Below are 18,300 nucleotides of genomic sequence, written 5' to 3' on the forward strand. Positions count from 1 at the left end.
GAAATAACTTGCTATGGCTTTTGAAGTGGTTTTGAAAAATCGGGATGAAATATCTACTTTAAACACATTTCCTATTTTGTTTTTCTTCCCTTTTAATCATGAAACTTTCCTAAGAGAGAATTTCCTTGCCTCTGATTTTTGCAGTTTTAAATATTGCAAAAAAGCAAACATAATTTGTCACCTTGCCATAGCTGATTGAAGCTGTTCACAGTAAAAATGATACTCTGAAAGAAAAGAGGTACATACCTTGCAAAGTCTAATGAGGAGCAAAAAGTCTGCTCTATGAACCTGGGATGCTCCCCAGAGCCTTGTAGGATTGCTTGAGGCAACACATTCATTTTAACTAAAACAAACAAAAAAACCCAAAGTTACTTGAAACAGTGCCTTCAGAGTGATGAGATTTCTTATTCTTCTTGTGCTGCTTTCCAGTCAACTCTCTTTTATTTCCAGTGCGTTATGTGTAAAACCGAACTCCGTTTCCACACAAATCTTTTCAGGCCTCAGCATTACTTGAGTAGGCCATAATGCATAGGAATGGTCATGATCTTGCTTTCAATGGTTTTCTCTCTTTCATTGGAGTGCTTTTGATTTGCACAGGGATAACTGATTCAGGAACCTGCATGTGATTCCCTGTGCTTCCTCAAGTCATCTAGGTCCAAGTATTAATAATATTTTAAGTTAATACAGAAGGTGGAGAAATGATTGAACATGCAGTGTGCAATGCAACAACAAACACTGTATTAACGTTGTATGTAATGTTATATAACGTGTATATAACGTGTATATAACGTTATATAACGTGTATATAACGTTAACTATTAACTATTAATAGTGACAATCATTTGAATAAAAAAAGTAGGCAATACTATACTTACAACACAGGGTTTTACTTAAAACAAAAGTCGAAAGCCCCACAGTTATGTAGAATCGTATAGCTCGTCATTTTGAAGTACATAAATGATAATAGGACTTTTTTGTCATATAGAGCTACTGTGTTTTTTCCCCAAGTATTCAGTCTACACTTCCTACCATTAAAGTTTCAGCTGCCAGTTCCTTCATTTTGCATGTCTGTGATCTGAGGACGTTAGCAGCAGGAGCACCCTTACTTTTAAATTTGGTTTAATGTAGGTATTGCATGCCCTGCTGGTAGGCCTCAAGGCACAAACTTTTAATAGGAATGGGAAAACAGAATACCATGGGGAGGGGGGGAGGGGAAGAATTTAACTATTTGCTACATTTAGTGAAAGGACATTTATTTTATGGGAAATAAATGTTAGATATTAATCAACTTGATACTGAATGATCAGCACCAGACTAGTAGATATTTTATATATTAGCCTTCCTGGGATCAAAAGCCGTTTCATTGATGCAATATTTTGCTACAGTTATAGTGAAGTAATTTTTTTGGTGTTACTTAGAATAGAATAACAAAGACAAATATAGGTTGAAAAGATGACAGAATATGATATTCCCCCTAAGTCATTCTTTTAGGGATTAGTACTAATGATAATATCTGTTACAGAAAGAAAAAAAATATTTATAAATAAACTAATCTACAATCAGAGGCAGCAACATTTTACACAAGTGTGTCATGGAAAAAAAAATCAATAGAAAAAAACATATGGGTAATTCATCACTATAAAAAATTATAATACTTATAGAAAATGACAGGTTTGTATCCAGAAGCAATATAAAAAGGAAAATCTCTTTTTAGGAAGTTACTATTCAGTGAGAAATACTAACTAAACTTTGGAACAACAATATTGAAGTCCAGAGAAGATGCAAAGCTTTCTACAAGCCTCTTAGTTCTGAGGCATTAGGTGAGAAAGAGCAAACAGACCATGTCTTAATGGCAGCTGTTAAATCTGGCAAGGCAGGAGGTCTGACCATCTGCAGCTACAAGACAGAAAAGGCAGGGCTAAACTGCTAAAAGGAGACTCCGAAAGCCCCAGTAGAGCCACTGCAACCATGAAAAGCTATCGATGGGTAGGTGTACTTCGTGATGTTCCACAGATCTGAGGCACATGAATCGTGGCTGGAGCATACAATAGCTCCTCGCTGGTCCACATGCTCCAGGTTCCCACCCCACAGAAATCAAGTATGTGATGGACAGGCTGGCATACACACAGGTTTCACACTAAAATGAGACACATATGCAGACATTTTTCTGAGTCCATTACTGCCTCACAAGGATTAAAACTATTGCCTTGAGTTTTATTTCAAACTCAAACTTTGGGAATGAGAAAAAATATCTGCTTCATAATAATGTGAATTTAATTTTTATTTTAGAGCCGGGAGGTTGCTTTCACAGTGAAATGGATCGTGGTTTTCCCTCATTTCCAAGGTAACTGTAATCTTTACAGGTAAATTGCAACCAGACGCAGGACAGAAGGTGTCAGCAACACATCCTTCTGAAATGCGTGCTATTACATTCACATAAATTTCATTGCTGATCATTGAAAGAATGCTAACCCCTTTACATCTTATTCCTTTATTATAAGGCCCAAGACACATCTCATTTACTTAATCAAACACCCACAGAATTCAGCCAAAGATAAGGCAGTGCAGTTTGTTTCTAAGGAAGTGCTATACCTAATCCCATGATCAAGGGAATCTCTCCACAGGCTGGAATTGCTCCACCCTGCATGGAAGCTAAAGGTAAAACACCAACTGATTGCAATGGCTTTTCCCAGCATGTTGTAGGAAACCTGTTCGCTGTCCTCAGCCCTCCCCATGCATTTTCCTGGACATGCATAAACCTAACTGGAGGCTGAGGATTTTCCAGAAAGGGAAGCAGCCTGGGAAGTAGGCATGGCTACATCCAACTGCTTTTGGGGATGTTTTTGCTGCTACCTAGCACCTCATAAAATAAGAGGACGTTAGAGTGTGACAGGACAGACTTAGAGCCATGCCGCTTTATTGCGCTGTAAGGGCTGATACGACTGATTAAAGACCCAATTAATTTTTAAAATCTATAGCCAGTGTGATAGATGTAATTTTTTCCAGGTAACCTGGATGAGGTCACAGCCCCAACCAGGGCTTGGTTTTGCAGCACTCGACCCATATTCTGAACCTCCTCCGGCCTTGTGGCTGTCCAGCCCCGGTTGCGGGAAGCCAGCCACCCTCACCCAATCACCCGCAGGAACACTTTTTTTTTTTCTTCACCTGTTAACCACCCCCATACGCTACATACCCCCAACCCTTGGCTCCGATACTGTCTCAGTCTGTTAAAAAAAAAAAAAAAAAAAGAAAAGAAAAGAAATAATTAGTTGAACTTTCCAGGGGAACGGACCTCCTCTACTCATGGCGTGGCTGCGGAACCAGGTCTCCACCGCCGTGCCCACCGCACCCGGTGCTGAAGGGCTCCGTGACCCGCCGCCGCGGTCTACAGCCGGGCCGCTCGGCCGGACGCCCGCCGCCTCGCCATGGCGACGGGGGCGGGCGGCGCTGAGGGGCGGGCGGCGCTGAGGGCCTGCCGGCCTCTCTTCCGCCCCGCCGGCCTCCCGCCCCGCCAGGGCCCGCCGCCCCGGGGGTGAGGCACCTCGGCCCTCGGGCGCTGTGAGGAACCAGGCCCGCGGTTCCCTCCTGGGGGAGGCCTGCGGGCCAGGGGAGCCGCGAAGGGCGATTTAGACGGTGAAAAAGGTGGAAGCTGGGAGAAATCCGCACAGCTCGAGGGTCACAGCATTAACGGGTGGGTCCTCCAGCTAGTGGGAAGTGTTCGTGTGCTTTCCTAGGGCTCTGATGAGCTTATCTGAAATGGGAGCGTCTCTCAAAGCTAAGGGAGTCTCTAAGCTGGGAAGTAAAAAAATCAGTGACTAATACTTCCAGGGAGGTCTGTGGGCAGTCTCGGACTATAGATGAACCTTTGCAGTGAGCAGGCTTTTTTCTTACAGGACCTCTCATCTCTGACATCCTTCAGGACTTTCGAGCAGCGGGAAAGAGCAAGTAGAAAAGACTAGATTTAACCTCTAAGTAAATGACATAACATGAAGGCTTTTGGTTTGTGGAAAATTTTGTCACTTTCTGTTGATGAGAGCCTGCTGCTTAATTTACTGTAAGAAAGGAACTGTTCTAAGGGACTGATCAGCTAGGGAGTCTGGGAGCTTATAAGAAATAGAAATAGTGAGAAGGAACCAGTGAGCTTTTGGTAAGTGCAAATGAAAACGGTAAGAGAAACCATAATCGGGATGCTAAAGAACACAAAGAGCAGAGATTTTTCAGTAGCCTCTTTTTTACTGTTGGAAACTTGACACCAGCAGAAGAGGGCATTTTTTAGCAGAGGTTTGACCTAGGTTTTATTGCTAAAACTGGTTGGAAAACCGGAATGTTAAAAATCGATTGTTATAATCTATTTTGGAAGGATCAAGTGGACAGAAAGCACTTCAAAAATGGCATTACCTGTTCTGAGTTGATGGCAATCGGAAGCAAATGATCTTGACTGTTTATGGGTCAATGTTCTAACGGATAAGTCAGAAGTTGACAGGGTACTTAGCTGATATCAAATCACACTAGAGAACAGCATGACCTATGCCTTACCCACCTACAACAGATAGGGAAAACACTGTTCTACTGCAGTGAATTTCAATCTGAGTGACATATGCTGGAGGTCTTATGCTGCCAGTGTTAAAATGTACTTGGAATTTCAAAATATTTTAAATGTCAATTTCCTAACTCAAAAAGTGTTGCATCCAACAGAAGAGAATTCTATATTAGACTTCAACTTGTCAGATGAAAAGGAATTGATCACAGAGCTAAAAATTAGCCATAGCTTAGGTATAACTGATAATGATTTGATCACATTTGTTATGTGCAAACAGAATTAAGTCCAAACCAATAATATATATACTTAATGCTTCGAAAGGGCTAATTTTATAAGGTGAATACTATTATAAGGTAAATCTGTTGGGAGAAAGAATTTAATCTAAAATGGGAGAATGATAATTGGAAACTCTTTAAGGATGTTAGCCCAGATACCCAGAAAGCCATAATCTCACAACTAAGGAATACATTTGCTGAAAAGCCAGGGTGGTTTACAAGACATCGATGAAGCAGAATAAGGAATGTGGTATCATACATGTACACTGGAAGCTAGGAATTGTAGAAAATTACTGTGGGAAGTAAAAGGTTATAAAGGAAATATACATATGGTCAACAGTTAAAAGGAGGAAAATGAAAGTTTTTTTCAAGTCTAGAATACAGAAAATGATGTAAATAGCAAGAAGACTCTATTAAGGGATGAAGATGTCAGCTTTAACCATAATTAGTGACAAACTTGGAATATTAAAACATGGACATATTTCTTTTGTGCATTTGGGAAGATGGCAGCTGATGTAGTTATGTTGTATGATATTGAAGAGTTGTTTTCTATTCAAATGGTAATGTGGGAGGACAGTTCAACTTCAGTTACTAAAAGGAAACTGGCATTAGAGCGTTTTGAATGAACATGTTAAGAAGTTGTATGCTCTATCAGTGTTCATATTCAGAAGTTCTTGGAACACTAAGACATTTACATAAAGAGGGTAAAGCTAGTGTTGTTCTAACACTTTAAAAGAATAAATGGGATAAAAGTAGTTTATCAGTGTGACATTGGTCACAGGCAAAATACAGAATAGCCAGTATAAAACTCAGTTAACAAAGAATTTAAAAGATAACAGATAATTCCAATTAACATGGTCTTCTGCTAAAAATATATATATATATCCTGACAGAAAAATAGAGCCTGGCAAACAGACTTTGTTTTCTTAATGAGGCTGCAGGTTTTAGGTATTGATGTAGTTAGACTTCAGTAAAGCATTTGACTTATCATATGACTTTATGGATGAAGCACTTCAACGACACACTTATTTGTATCCTATACCTAAACTTACAAAGAGAACTTGTAAAAACTGAAAAGATAAACCAGCAGATTTAAAATTACTGGCAATATTCTGGAATGATATTTGAAGAACTTCACAAGCAACCATTTTACACCATGGCTACATTTTCCATGTTAGGCATATATAATTCATTTGACTTGGAAGCAAAGTAAGAATTTTTTAATGGAATGCGTTCAAAGGATCCTGCATGCCAAACAATATGTAACTGAGAGAGGACACTCTTTAGCAAAGAATCAAAAGCAGTCTACATCTATATAATAATATGAAGAGGCAGTAGCTTTTTTGTGGTTAAGGATGAAACCAACTCCTATTACAATGCTGTGTTGTAGTACCAACATAATTAGTCTAGAAATGTTTAGCGTGCAAGTCCTGAAGGGAAAGGGTGTCTGTCCATGGGAAAAAAAAAAAATTCAATTACTAACACTTTTTGTTCTTATCGTTGGGGTAGGTCTTCTTCCAATTTTGTAAGCAATTATAATGTCCAAGGAAGGATAATATTTTATAGCAGATCAACTTTGCAGAAACTGTTTTTGTGAAAAATTAATTCATTTGAGCAAAACTTGGTGTTCAAATATTGGCATATTCAAAAATGTAATCTGAAGAGGCAAAAAGTGCAATATGTTGATCATTTTGAGTAGCTGGTACCCTTGGGAAATGTGTTTGTGCAGCTTTAATGGTTGTGAGAAAAAGAAATTGTTAATATACTGTCTGTGCTTAAATGAGGCAGTGCCAAAAACTTACCAGAACATATCTGGATACTCTTGAATACTGAATACTTGAATACTGCTCATAAAACTAGTTAAGAACCTGGGCATTATTACTTTAACTACATTTAAAAAAAAAGAAAAAAAAAATTGACTCCTGCCTAGCTGTCCATCTTTGGTCCCTGCTAGTTTTGATTTTCCTATTACCTGTTAACCTGTCGGCTTCAGAAAATAACAAATTTGGTGTCCCCACTCCTCCACTTTAGAAGGGGGGGAAGAGAGAGAGAGACTTGGTGAAAACTGCAGTGATCATGGAGAAAAATATGGAAAAAAAAAAAAAAGAGGAGAAAAGGTCAAAGTGTCAAAAATACAAAACCAGGGAGCTGGAGGGCGCAACCTGCTACCAGGCAGCAATCAGTGTACAAAGATGTACAAAGTACACAGAAAGTACAAAAGGTAGTGCTGGCTGCTGTGGGCTGCAGGTGTGGAGACATGGCAGGCTGGTGGAACAGAGATAATCTCTGAAGTTGCCAGCATTTCTTCAGTCAAGCTTCCCCCTCCACCAGGCCCAGGGCCAGAGTCAAAAGGAGGTGAATGAGAAGATTCTGCAGCTGTTGAGACTGTGGATGGCATACTAAACTAGGTACTGATTTGGCACGAACTTCAAGCAAAAGCTGCCTGTGGTGCTACTGTTGTTTTTTGTACCAAGTGAAATACACAAGAACTAAGAAAACCAAAGAATTTCTGGAGACAGATTCTGTGAGGTTTTGCAGTCAATACTTCTAACCTCAGTTTTCAATGTTTTGTGTGAACTTCTTTTAAAGCCAAATAACAGGAAACCTGTCATCTCTCAAAACGCATTATCATTCCACAAAATGATTTTTTTTTTCCTATGCATCTTTTCCTTACACATGCGAGAGGTAAACAGCATTTCTACCTTTCTGATGTTCCTATGTTAGTGAAATGTGTAACTTGTTGTTCTAAGTAGTTATCACAGGCTAAGTACCACCAGAAATGGTTTTCTATTACACACACACGAGACACTTCCCCAGGTGCATTATAATGTTTTTCTTTCACAGCAGACTCTTCAAAACCATATTTAGGTACCTCACTCGTATAATCACTCTGTGTTGATAACCCCTCTGGTTTCTTTAGAGATGAGCACGAGGATTTTGTGGACTGATCTGCTTTGTTGGTAGGTACTGGTGATGCTGCAAAACTTGCTGGTCAGGTACCAACGTGAAGCTAGCACTTGAAGAAGCAAGCAGGGTAAATACAGAGCCCTCACACATAGGTGTAATTAGCATGTGTCATTAGCCAAGGAAGGCTGTGTCAGGCAAGACCTTGTACTACTCTTTTTGACAGCAATAAAATATTACTGAATATAAAAATTACTTTTCCTACAAGAGCCGTCTCTTTTAATTTCAGAGGCAGTTGGAATACACAACTGAATTGAAGGATTTGCCTCTGATTTTTTCTTTATGGCAAATACATATTTAGATCTGGATAAGTAGTATCATACTGATAAAGATTTCCACTGTTTTTCTAATGCAGCACTTACATCCTGTTTAACCAACCTCAGCAATGTCTCTACATTATGTATCTCCTTTTTTAGCTTTCTGTTTGAGTGATGAGACGGAGACAGCAGTGCTGATGAAGATCAAACAAACTTACAGTGTAAAAGTTACTATAAGGATCTCTAGCCTTGCTGTTCATTATATACATCTTATGCATTGATATACTAGATCATTGTCAAGTTCCATTGCTGGTATAATAGGCTCAGGAAAGAGCCAAATATTTGACAGAGAACACAAGTCTCCAAAATCTTTACTTCACGGTTCTTGTCATGTTTCATCTTGCTGGAGCTTGCAGCTGGTATTTAGATGGAAGTATCCCACAGTAGCATTAGAGCAAAAGGTTTAGACACCACATGCTTTTGTTTTATCAGGATTTCCGTTTCTCTTTGCTTATGTCAGTTCAAACACTGTAATGGAAAAGTGAGCAAAATAGGACTGCGTTAATACTACTGTAACGTGCTGGTGAGCATTCACTTCAGATGGAACCACTGATGACTAAAAACATGCTAATGTAAGTAACAACCCGTCCTAGTTTAGCTCTAAACGAATAGCTCTAAGGGCTGATATAGTTAAAAGGATGATAAATATAATTATGGTTTACTAAATCAAGCTATGGTTATTTCAGTAACAATCTAGTCTGTTTATGAAAGTATGGAATGTGCCTTGGTAGAAATAGGTACTAGGCAAGAGGATATGCCACAAAAAATGAGAAAAGATTTATTTTTTTCAAAAGTAATATTTCCTCATCACTGAAATAAGGGCTACAGTGGGCAAAAAACTATCCCCTTCAGGCCTTATTGTTATGCATGCCTAGAAATACGAGTTTTGCATTGTTAAAAAGAGGGTAGAAACATTCATTTGTAGTCCTGGAAGGTCCAGAGATACTGCACTTCAATTTTATGGCTATTACAAATGATAACTGGATTCATGGTAACCTACTACATCTCAGAAGCATCTCAATCAGTATTTCTTTAACCTGAGAGACATGTGTAGGATAAACAAAGGTGGCATTGTACAAAGATTTTATAAGCATTTGCCTGAGATCACCTAATAAACTTATTCATGAATGATAGAGGCACAAATAATACTGCCTTCCAAAACTCATGCTGTTAAGTTTTTTATATCATGCCACTGTAGGCCCTATAGTCTACACGCATTGCAGAGAAAAATTCCCCAGCATGTACTTTATATGTTTACTCCCACTCCCTCTCTTTAAAATAAACTAAAATTTATCCCATTAGTATATCCTTCTGGTTCTGTGGTAATGTTTACTTATTTCAGGTATTAGTGCTCATTGATTTATAGGTATGCATCAGATTGATTTTCACTTACTAAAACATTTGTAACATTACCAACTGAATTGTTTTGCCTTCTTTTGAAAGCTGTCTAGAAAGATTTACATAAAAAGTTAATCAAACTACATCACTGACTTGGCTCATCAGTACAACTTTTTAATCACCATAACAATATCTATGTGACATCTAGCTTATCATCATGAATTATGGGGGAAAGGATAAACAACCCATTAAGAAATTAAAGGCCCACAAAGGTGCAGTTTGATAAAGGATAAAAAAACCCACGGGGTATGTATAATAAGATCTCTCTCCCCTGAAGAGTGGTTGTTATCTTTCTTTCATGTGCGTCAAAGACCTGGAGCTTCTCAGTGCCTCAGGCAAGTGAGTTTGAAGGTCTCCTTCATGATAGAAAGGGAAATAGTAATCAGAATTAGGTTAAGACTGTTTATCGTATAGAGCATTTTTTAAAAAAATATGTGTAGAACTGATAGTAGTAATTGATAGAAACAGCCACTGTAATCACATTCAGCAAACTTTACTGTGTTTTGTGTATTCAGTGTGTCATTGTTTATTGTGGTATATGTTGGGACAAGCTTTGTTTCATGAAGAACTGAGCTAAACAGCTCTAATGCATTAATTTGTATAGTCTTCATTCTGCAATAAATGGAAGCCTGTGTAAAGAACGGTGACTTACAGATAAAGATGTCTTTACAAGCCCAAGAGAAATGTTATTCGTAAATAAGTTTTCATTTCCTGAGACAAAATATACAGTCAATATCCTTACTGTACTGTAATTAATTATGCCTTTCTTAATACTAATAGAAGACGGTAGTATTTACAGTCTTTCAGATTCCTCTGAGTGAATTTCATGATTCTGCACGTGGTTTGACTTGTGGCTGAATGAGAATCTAACTAAATCAAAGGAGGTGCAATCACAATGAATGACTTAAGTAATGACAATAGAATTATCCTGTAGAGGTCTCTTCCTTATCTGATACATTATGCTTAAAGTGGCGAAAAAAATCATTTGAGATAGTCAGAAGACTGCCGGCAAAAGATGCTCATATTAAGTTGCACAGGAGTATAATTTTTTTCACCAGTAGGTTGAAACTAAAGTTTTGCACTTGGTCCTTGAAGAGTGTTTATTCTTAATTACTATTAAAGTCTTTTTCCATTAGTGTTTTCTAGTTCTGGTCACACCCATTGATTGCATCTCAGCTTAGACACTGATACAGACAAGTAACTACATGTTATTTACAGATAACATTTCATAGTGGAGCCTAGCCCTGGGACCTCTGTGCACTACTGCAGTGTAAATGATAAATAACAATACATTAACTGTGTAGAACAGTTGTCTTCTGAGGTTAGGAGATCTGAAATTCTCTTTCTAGCTGACTTCTAGAACACTGTCAGTGACAGCCAGCATTGCCTTTGGCCTGTTCTCTGCTGGCCTGTGATTTATATAATGTATTCAAGTGAGAGAGTACCCAGCGGAGGCTCACCTACATTTTAAATCCTTACCTACTGAGGTTTATAACTTAAAGTAGCAGGAGTGAAAAAGGGATGGCAAAGCCATGACTAGGAAAATAATGAGTTGGTGTTACATAGTTCTAAGTCAACATTTAGTGTATCATGATAGAGATGGTTCAAATCCTTTGGGTTCAGTAGTCCTGGTGATTAATGGATGCTTTTGCTCCACTGTGTAAACTCCTTTGTTTCATCTGTAAGGCTAGGAAGTGTTGCTCTTCTTAGGTGTAGTAGATGAACTTTGGAAACTTTGGGGATGAAAAGCACTTTGTAGGCATACACTTCTACATTAAGTACTTCTAGGTACTTACCTCCAAACTGAACTTAAAATTATGCATTGTGATAAAAACATTGCATTATATTAATGTAATTTTGTCTTAGTGCCCTTACCAAATTATTTTGTGGAAGTTTCTGATATATTATATTGTTGTTATCACACTGAAATTCTAATGGAGGCCATTTTAACATTCCCTATCAGTGACATGAGTATAGGCTTCATTTATTAATTGTAGCTGATTAGCCACAAGGCAAACATTTAATTAAACCTTGAGAGACAATAACATTGCACATAAATTATCTATTTAAGAGCACATAGGTCTTTATATTTCATTAAAAATTGTTTAACCAATAACCACACATCTTAAGCTCAGTCTGTATTTGCACAGATTCGAAGTCAGAAAATCCCCTAGTGCATTGCTGTTTTTTTCTGACATTTATTTCTTGATGCATTTTGATTTGTATTTTCTTACCACTTGTTCATGCTGCTTTCCCGATTAGTGAGACTGCCACTCAAATAATGGATTAACAATTGATTAAAAAAGTCCTACCAAATTATTTACTTTTAAAATTATTTCAAAGTAGTCTAAAAGGTACATTAGGTGCTCATGGGATTCAGAAAAACAAAAATCAAAACAAATACAGTGTTATATTGCTATATATTGAAGGCTTCTGCTTTGAATTATTTTTATCCCTATGCAGTTATTTTCTGTTCTTCTAGAACAGAGATTTTTTTTTTTCCAACACGAATACATGCTTATTGCACTGGCATTATATTAAACGCATGTTTGATATGAAATTCAGATGCAAGCAGCAAAATGACTGCTTAACGAAATACTATATGAGTCTTAATACCCAATGATCTGTAAAAGCCCCCATATTTTCCATGAGTTTGAAGAGATCTATCTGCTCTGTGAAGCAACTTTGGGAACACCCTTAAAACGCTTGTGGTCAGCCATAAGCTTTGTGGAAAGCTCATTTTTCTTCAGTGTATATTTTCTACCCACTACATTTTCTGAATAATGTAGACTGAGGCAAAGACATCTGACAAGTAGGTGAGGAAAAAAATTACCTGGTAAAAAGAAAGATGGTTTTGATAATGAAATGCACTGATTCTTATATTATTTTAAAACTTTCAGCCCAACCTCAAAGTCATAAGATTTTGATACTAAATTATATTTTACTATCCTGTGATACTGTATAAGGAGCATAGGGAAGCATGATGTGAGGTATACTTGATTTTCCTTCAGTATATTTATATTTATGTAAAAACATTACACAAGTATCAAACATTGCAAATATTTTCTGAAAATAAGTCAAAAAAAGGTCAATGCCAGTCCATATGCCTGCCTCCTTCTTTACCTGGCTTTTGTCTGTGTAGGCAATACTCTTAGAGCAGAGATCCTGCCTCTCTCTTTTCAAAGTGTCTTATTTTTAGGAGTACTGGGAAAATAGCTTATACTTAATTGTGTGACGAAAGCACTTCTGAAAATCAGTCTTCTGAGGTACTACCAAAGCTTTGCAAATGATTACTGCTACTATTAAGACATTAAAACCAGACATGTACTCTGTCTTGTAATAGACATTTTTAAAAGAAATTGCCAAGCTTAAGTACATGAACTCCACCGAGGGAGCCGGTATGACTAAACCTCTTAGGTCAGACGGGCCCTCTAATATCCCAAGCTACCAAGCTAGCCTTTCTCATTTCTGGTTTAGGGATAGGCTCTGTGACTTCTTTCCAAACCTTCTTTCTTAAAATTTTTTTAAATCTCCCTTTTTCCATTTTATTTTTTGTTTTGGAAAGCAGTGGAAAAAACAGGTAGAAATCAATGATCAAATAAAAGCAAGCAGACATAAGAAAAACAAAACAAAACCCAAAAGCTGAAATACAGTAAATTTGCACAACTGTCTGTGAAGTTAAATGTAGGTTACTCCATTTATGTACAAAGATATTTAGATGGCAAATGGAAACTAGCTGCTGTGAAGCACATCACATTCATATATAATTGAAGCACCCGAGAGTAAAATACTGAGACACAATAGGTAACAACTGATAAAAACAAGAGAAGAAGTATAAAACAGGATACAAAACTCTGGGGAGTATAGAGAATATCTAACGCAGGCTGAAGAACCTACAATAACTGTATCTAAATTACCAGATAATACAAAAAATAATAACCGAACTGATGAAGCCAGAGAATTCAGTGAAGTACTGCCAAGGCACAGAGCTTCTGTTGGAATGATAAGTTACCGGAATCAGTAACATTTGCCCGATTTTCTTCACTATCATGCAAAGAGAAGGAGGATTTTTAGCTTCTTGAAAGATGTCCAGAACAGGAAGCAGGAGTTCCTCTGCATAAGCCACTGTCCCTGTGCCCCTGGAAGAAGAGCTTCGCTCATTCTTTATGGATCTGCCTCAAAACAAAGTGTTCAGAGGTGGAGGTGACATTTATTGTCCCTCAATCTGCAGGGGTGTCGAAGTGTAACTCAAGGTAAATACTGGTCCAGTCCAGCCTTACCCTTTTCCTGCTTGCTCATCTAGTCAAAGTTACATGTGAGTGAAATAGAAGACAGAAGTTGGCAATGACAGTTTAGACCATAAATCCTGAAAAAGACATATTGCTATGCTAATAGCTGAACTTGGATCTATGTGCAGTGGCAGTAGGCTTTGACGTAAATGCCTTTGTTGTGTGGTGGCCCCACAGCCAAAACTGTTGAGTCACATTCTTTTCTAAATGTGAAACAGAAGTTTGTATCAGACAGTTTCTTACAAATATGGCTTTGGGAGAGCACATGTTTATTGAACATGGATGTTCTTGGCACTGTGGATGATCTTCACACTATTGTGATTGTAGTATACATTTTTACACCACAGTTTCCTCAGAATTCAGGCATATTGTTTACCTTGCTCTATCCTGACCATCATTTTTCCACAAATATACAGGTTTTCTGAATTTTAAATCTCTCAACCCCAGGAAGAAGAGAGGATGACGCTAAGGGCTCCTTTTCTTGGGACTTGACTGTGAATTCAGAATCTTTATAACAATTTGTTACACTTATGTCATAACAACATCAGTCTTTAGTTTTGTCTTAAATGTTGCCAGATATATATTCTTACAGGGTGATTAATGATAATTTGAATGTTATTTAAAGAGTTTCAGCTAAGTACATAGTATGTCTGTCTCAAAACATGCTGAACTGAAATTGTAGTTCAGTAACATGGCTCATCTGGGGGATGGATTACAACAGTATTCAAGATAATAATTTGAGTTTACTGCAAGAAAGATTAGAAGCTAACAACCATAATGAAATTCAACATTATTTTCTGCTGGATGATACACTGTAATGTCACCCATCTGCCTTTGATCTTGGATTTGCCGAGAGGAATTTCTGGTCTCCAGAACCCAGTGTAGAGGATTCAGCCAGGATGTGCCTGTGTCTCTGCTTACTGAAGGTCAGTAGTAGCTGGTAAAGTCATAGGACAACATCCCAAAAAATTGGGTGTCTCATTTCTGGGGACAGAATGGAAAGAGCTAGCTAGAGCTGCTCAGTCTGATGGGGGAAAGGGTTCAGATGCATATTTGGAACTGGCAGCAGCATGACTGCATTGCTAAACCACAGCTAACCAAAGAGGAAGAGAAAAATGACAGAATTGCCTTGGGACAGCGGTGCTGGGAAATCAACAAGATTCCTCCTATCTGCTTTGCAGAACCAGCCTTTTCTGCTGTAACACCTTAAAAAGGTCAGGGTTAAGCATCTTGCATAATGTATATTTATAATCACCTACACTGTAATTTTATAATCACATAATTTTGTAATTTTAACAGCTACCTTCTTGTGTACCCCGTAACTTTGCATCTGAACTCTCACTAAGGCCTCATAGTGAATCCTTACCCCTTTCAACCCGGGTGAGGTTTAGGCACTGCCTTTTGGTTTCTGTATTCAGTCTTAGCATGCTGTTTCTCTGTCTGGCATGCACCTCGGAGAGCTGGGTCCCTGTTAGCCACCCAGAGAGGACTCATTACAAAGACAAGTTCCCCAAGAGCCTTCAGGAATTTAGTATTTCTTTTCTCAGTTGTGAATTAATTGGCATGGGTTCTTAAAAGTACCATAGCAGAAAAATGTGATGACTGAAGTGTATGAAATTCAGACATTGCAGAGATTCTATACTTGATTGGTTTTTGTTTTAACAATATACAGAGCTGGACAAAAATGTGTGACACACAGATAGTTATCTGGCTTATTTTCAAGTAGATGTTTCTAAAGAGCTAGTGAGTCTCCTTCCTTGCACCTAGTGTTTTCCTTCAAGTACTGGTGTTTCTTTCATTTACAGCTGATTCTTGATTCTTCCTTGAAGTCATAGCAAAATAGGCCTTACTCCTGTAAGAGCAGTCCCTGGTTTTTGCTGTCTTTATCTTAGTAAATTTTTCTCAGTATGTTTACATCATCTCTTGAAGAGGGACAAAATTCTGTATCCATACAGATAGGGAGTAGGCAAGGAGGACTGCAGGGACACACGGAAACACTGGAAACTTAGTACACAGCCAGGCATGACCAGAAAAGTAGGTCATACTGCTTATGGCACAGTGGAAGTTAAAGAAGAGTTACATATTTTGTTCTTCCCAGGAAAGATTTAGTCAAGGTCTGTTCATCACAGATAACTTCTTTATGTACATGAAAACACATCAACACACCACTTACAGTGTCTAGTACAGATAGTGGCGAAGGTAGGATATCAACATAAAATTGTGGATGGCTTATCAAATAAAAGGAAGCAAAATTCATTAAATAATTAATGAAATAAAAACAAAATCATACATATGTTCTTATATAGCCACTAATTGTTTAATGGAACAATTTCGATTTAAACTTTTTAAGTCTTTGCAGAGTATCTGCTTTATTTATAAGTGAAGAAGCTCTAATCAAACCTGTCATTCAGCCTTATAAGATTCTGCTCAGTTAGATAGTTTCTTATCCAAAGATCTTGTATTTATTTTAAAAGATGGAATAATATCTCATTATTATAAGGCCGGTAAGTGGCAGGTTAGAAAAACAGTGAACAAAGTTTTTAGAAAAATTCACTTTCTGTTTATATTTTTGATGCTGTCAACTGTATTTCACTAATTGATAATAATGTATCATAGAATAAATAGAAGTGTTATACTTTTGTATGTTTGCATAGCTGAAGCAGGGGATAAGTATAGCTTATAATTGTATGTATGATTTGAAAGTTAAATTGACTAACTATTGTTAATTTTCCTGTGCATTAAAACAGTTTTGGGAATGCAGATTATATTTACCTGTACAAATCAAGCATTTCTCCTCCTTTTAAAAATATTACTACAGGATTTGTCGCAATGATTTAAGACACTATAAGTAACAATAGCAATACTGCAGTTTGCAGTAGTTACTGTAGAATACTGTATTTTATAAAGGTGACACTTCACATCATATTTCACCCAGTAAAACTCATTTTTTCATGTTTTAAAATTAATGTGCTAAAAAGTGAACATGTAAATATTCAAGTGTACAGTTACAATTATGCAGATAGAGAAATAAGTGTGAAAACCTAGACCTTCATGTCTATGTTTATATCTAATATATAATCTGCACACAGCTGCAGTTCAGCATGATGTTATTATAAAAGGGTGAGAAACCCTCAGTTTTTTTCTGGACATACATCTTATTTCTAAGGCAGAGAGAACAGAAATGTATATAAGTAAGAATATGTAGATCTAAACTGCTATATACAAAACATCAAGTAGAGTATTACAGAGTGGTTTTATTCTTTGATAGATATCTGAATTATAATCCGTAATTAGTAATCATAAATCTAATTTTTCCTGGTTCACACACACACCAGCATGCACAGCTTTCTATGCTTCCCCTGTTATTTTTATTTGCTATTATAACCATTATTGCAGTATTAGTTGTGTTGGTAGCAGCCAAGTTACTTTATATGGGGATACATTTTTCAAATGCCATTCTGGGAATAAAATACTGACCCCACTGCCTATTTTTCCTCCCAAGATTAGCTGGTGTTTGTTCAAATTCAAATCTAAAATGAGAAATACGTATCCTGGTTGTGAGTTGGACTTGGTAATAATCCTTACAGAAGATAGAGTACTCAACTGCTTTAATGTTTCTTGATTGTTGTACCTGATTGTTTGCATCTTTGGAGTAAATCAGGTAGTAAAAACTGCAGCTGTGATTCACTTTTGAGTGCACGTGACATGATTTAGGATATCATACCATCATAGTTAAGGTTATGGACTGTAAGCTAGTCTAAAATAGTCTCCTAGATGTTTTTATAGCTAAGAACTTTGTATGCTGATGAGAGAATTTTTGAACACACATTGCTTGCTTTTCCATACAATTTTTTGTACTTTAAATAATTCTGCATCTTTCCTGGACATGTATCCATGGTATTTTAGTCTCTATTTTCTTTTCAAGCATTACCATCATAAGTGGAATAAAGAGCTGATGTCAGGTGTCAGTTTGAATATCCTTTTTTGATTCCAGTCTTGTGCTGTGATTCAGGCATTCCCACTGCTTATTCCAGTTACATCTTTTGAACTTCCTGTTGCCATATAGATAATTGGGTATCTTGCACCATCTTTTTCTATACAGAGTAAACATGCCGCTTCTGGGTTAGAAGTACAGTCTACGGTCAGTTCTTATGGAGTATTTATGCATGTCTTTTCTGAAAGATTATTTTGATGCTAATTTAAGCCACTGAAGAGCAGTGAGCCATCACTAGTCAAGTAAAACCTATAGACAAATTCGATCTGTTATTTCATATTCTTCAAAATGATGACAACAACTAAATGATGTGTGACTAACACATCTATCTCCTCCCCCACCCCCAAGCCCTTCTCAAATCCTGTCAGTGACATAGAAGTTTGCAATTTTTATGGTTTCATTTCTGTGAACTTTCCCAGGGTTCTACTATTTATGAAGTGGCAGGCACTTCTGGAAAGTAGGGGTTGATGTAATATGTAAGAGTAAGAGAAAAGATCGTGAGACACACAACTTTTTCCACTTT

The 18,300-nt window shown here is 37.3% G+C and overlaps 1 protein-coding gene across 1 annotated transcript in view; it reads right to left on the bottom strand.

The window, feature by feature from the left end:
• The window catches only part of TTC29 (tetratricopeptide repeat domain 29), a 231,702-nt gene that overhangs the window by 141,301 nt on the left and 72,101 nt on the right, over positions 1-18,300 (bottom strand). Inside the window, exon 2 of the mRNA XM_074821508.1 lies at positions 247-343. Within this exon, the coding sequence (XP_074677609.1) occupies positions 247-338 (92 nt within the window). The 5' untranslated portion in view covers positions 339-343. The remainder of the gene's footprint in view (positions 1-246; positions 344-18,300) is intronic.

This window comes from Strix aluco, chromosome 4, assembly GCF_031877795.1.
Source record: "Strix aluco isolate bStrAlu1 chromosome 4, bStrAlu1.hap1, whole genome shotgun sequence".
NCBI classification, from domain to species: Eukaryota; Metazoa; Chordata; class Aves; order Strigiformes; family Strigidae; genus Strix; species Strix aluco.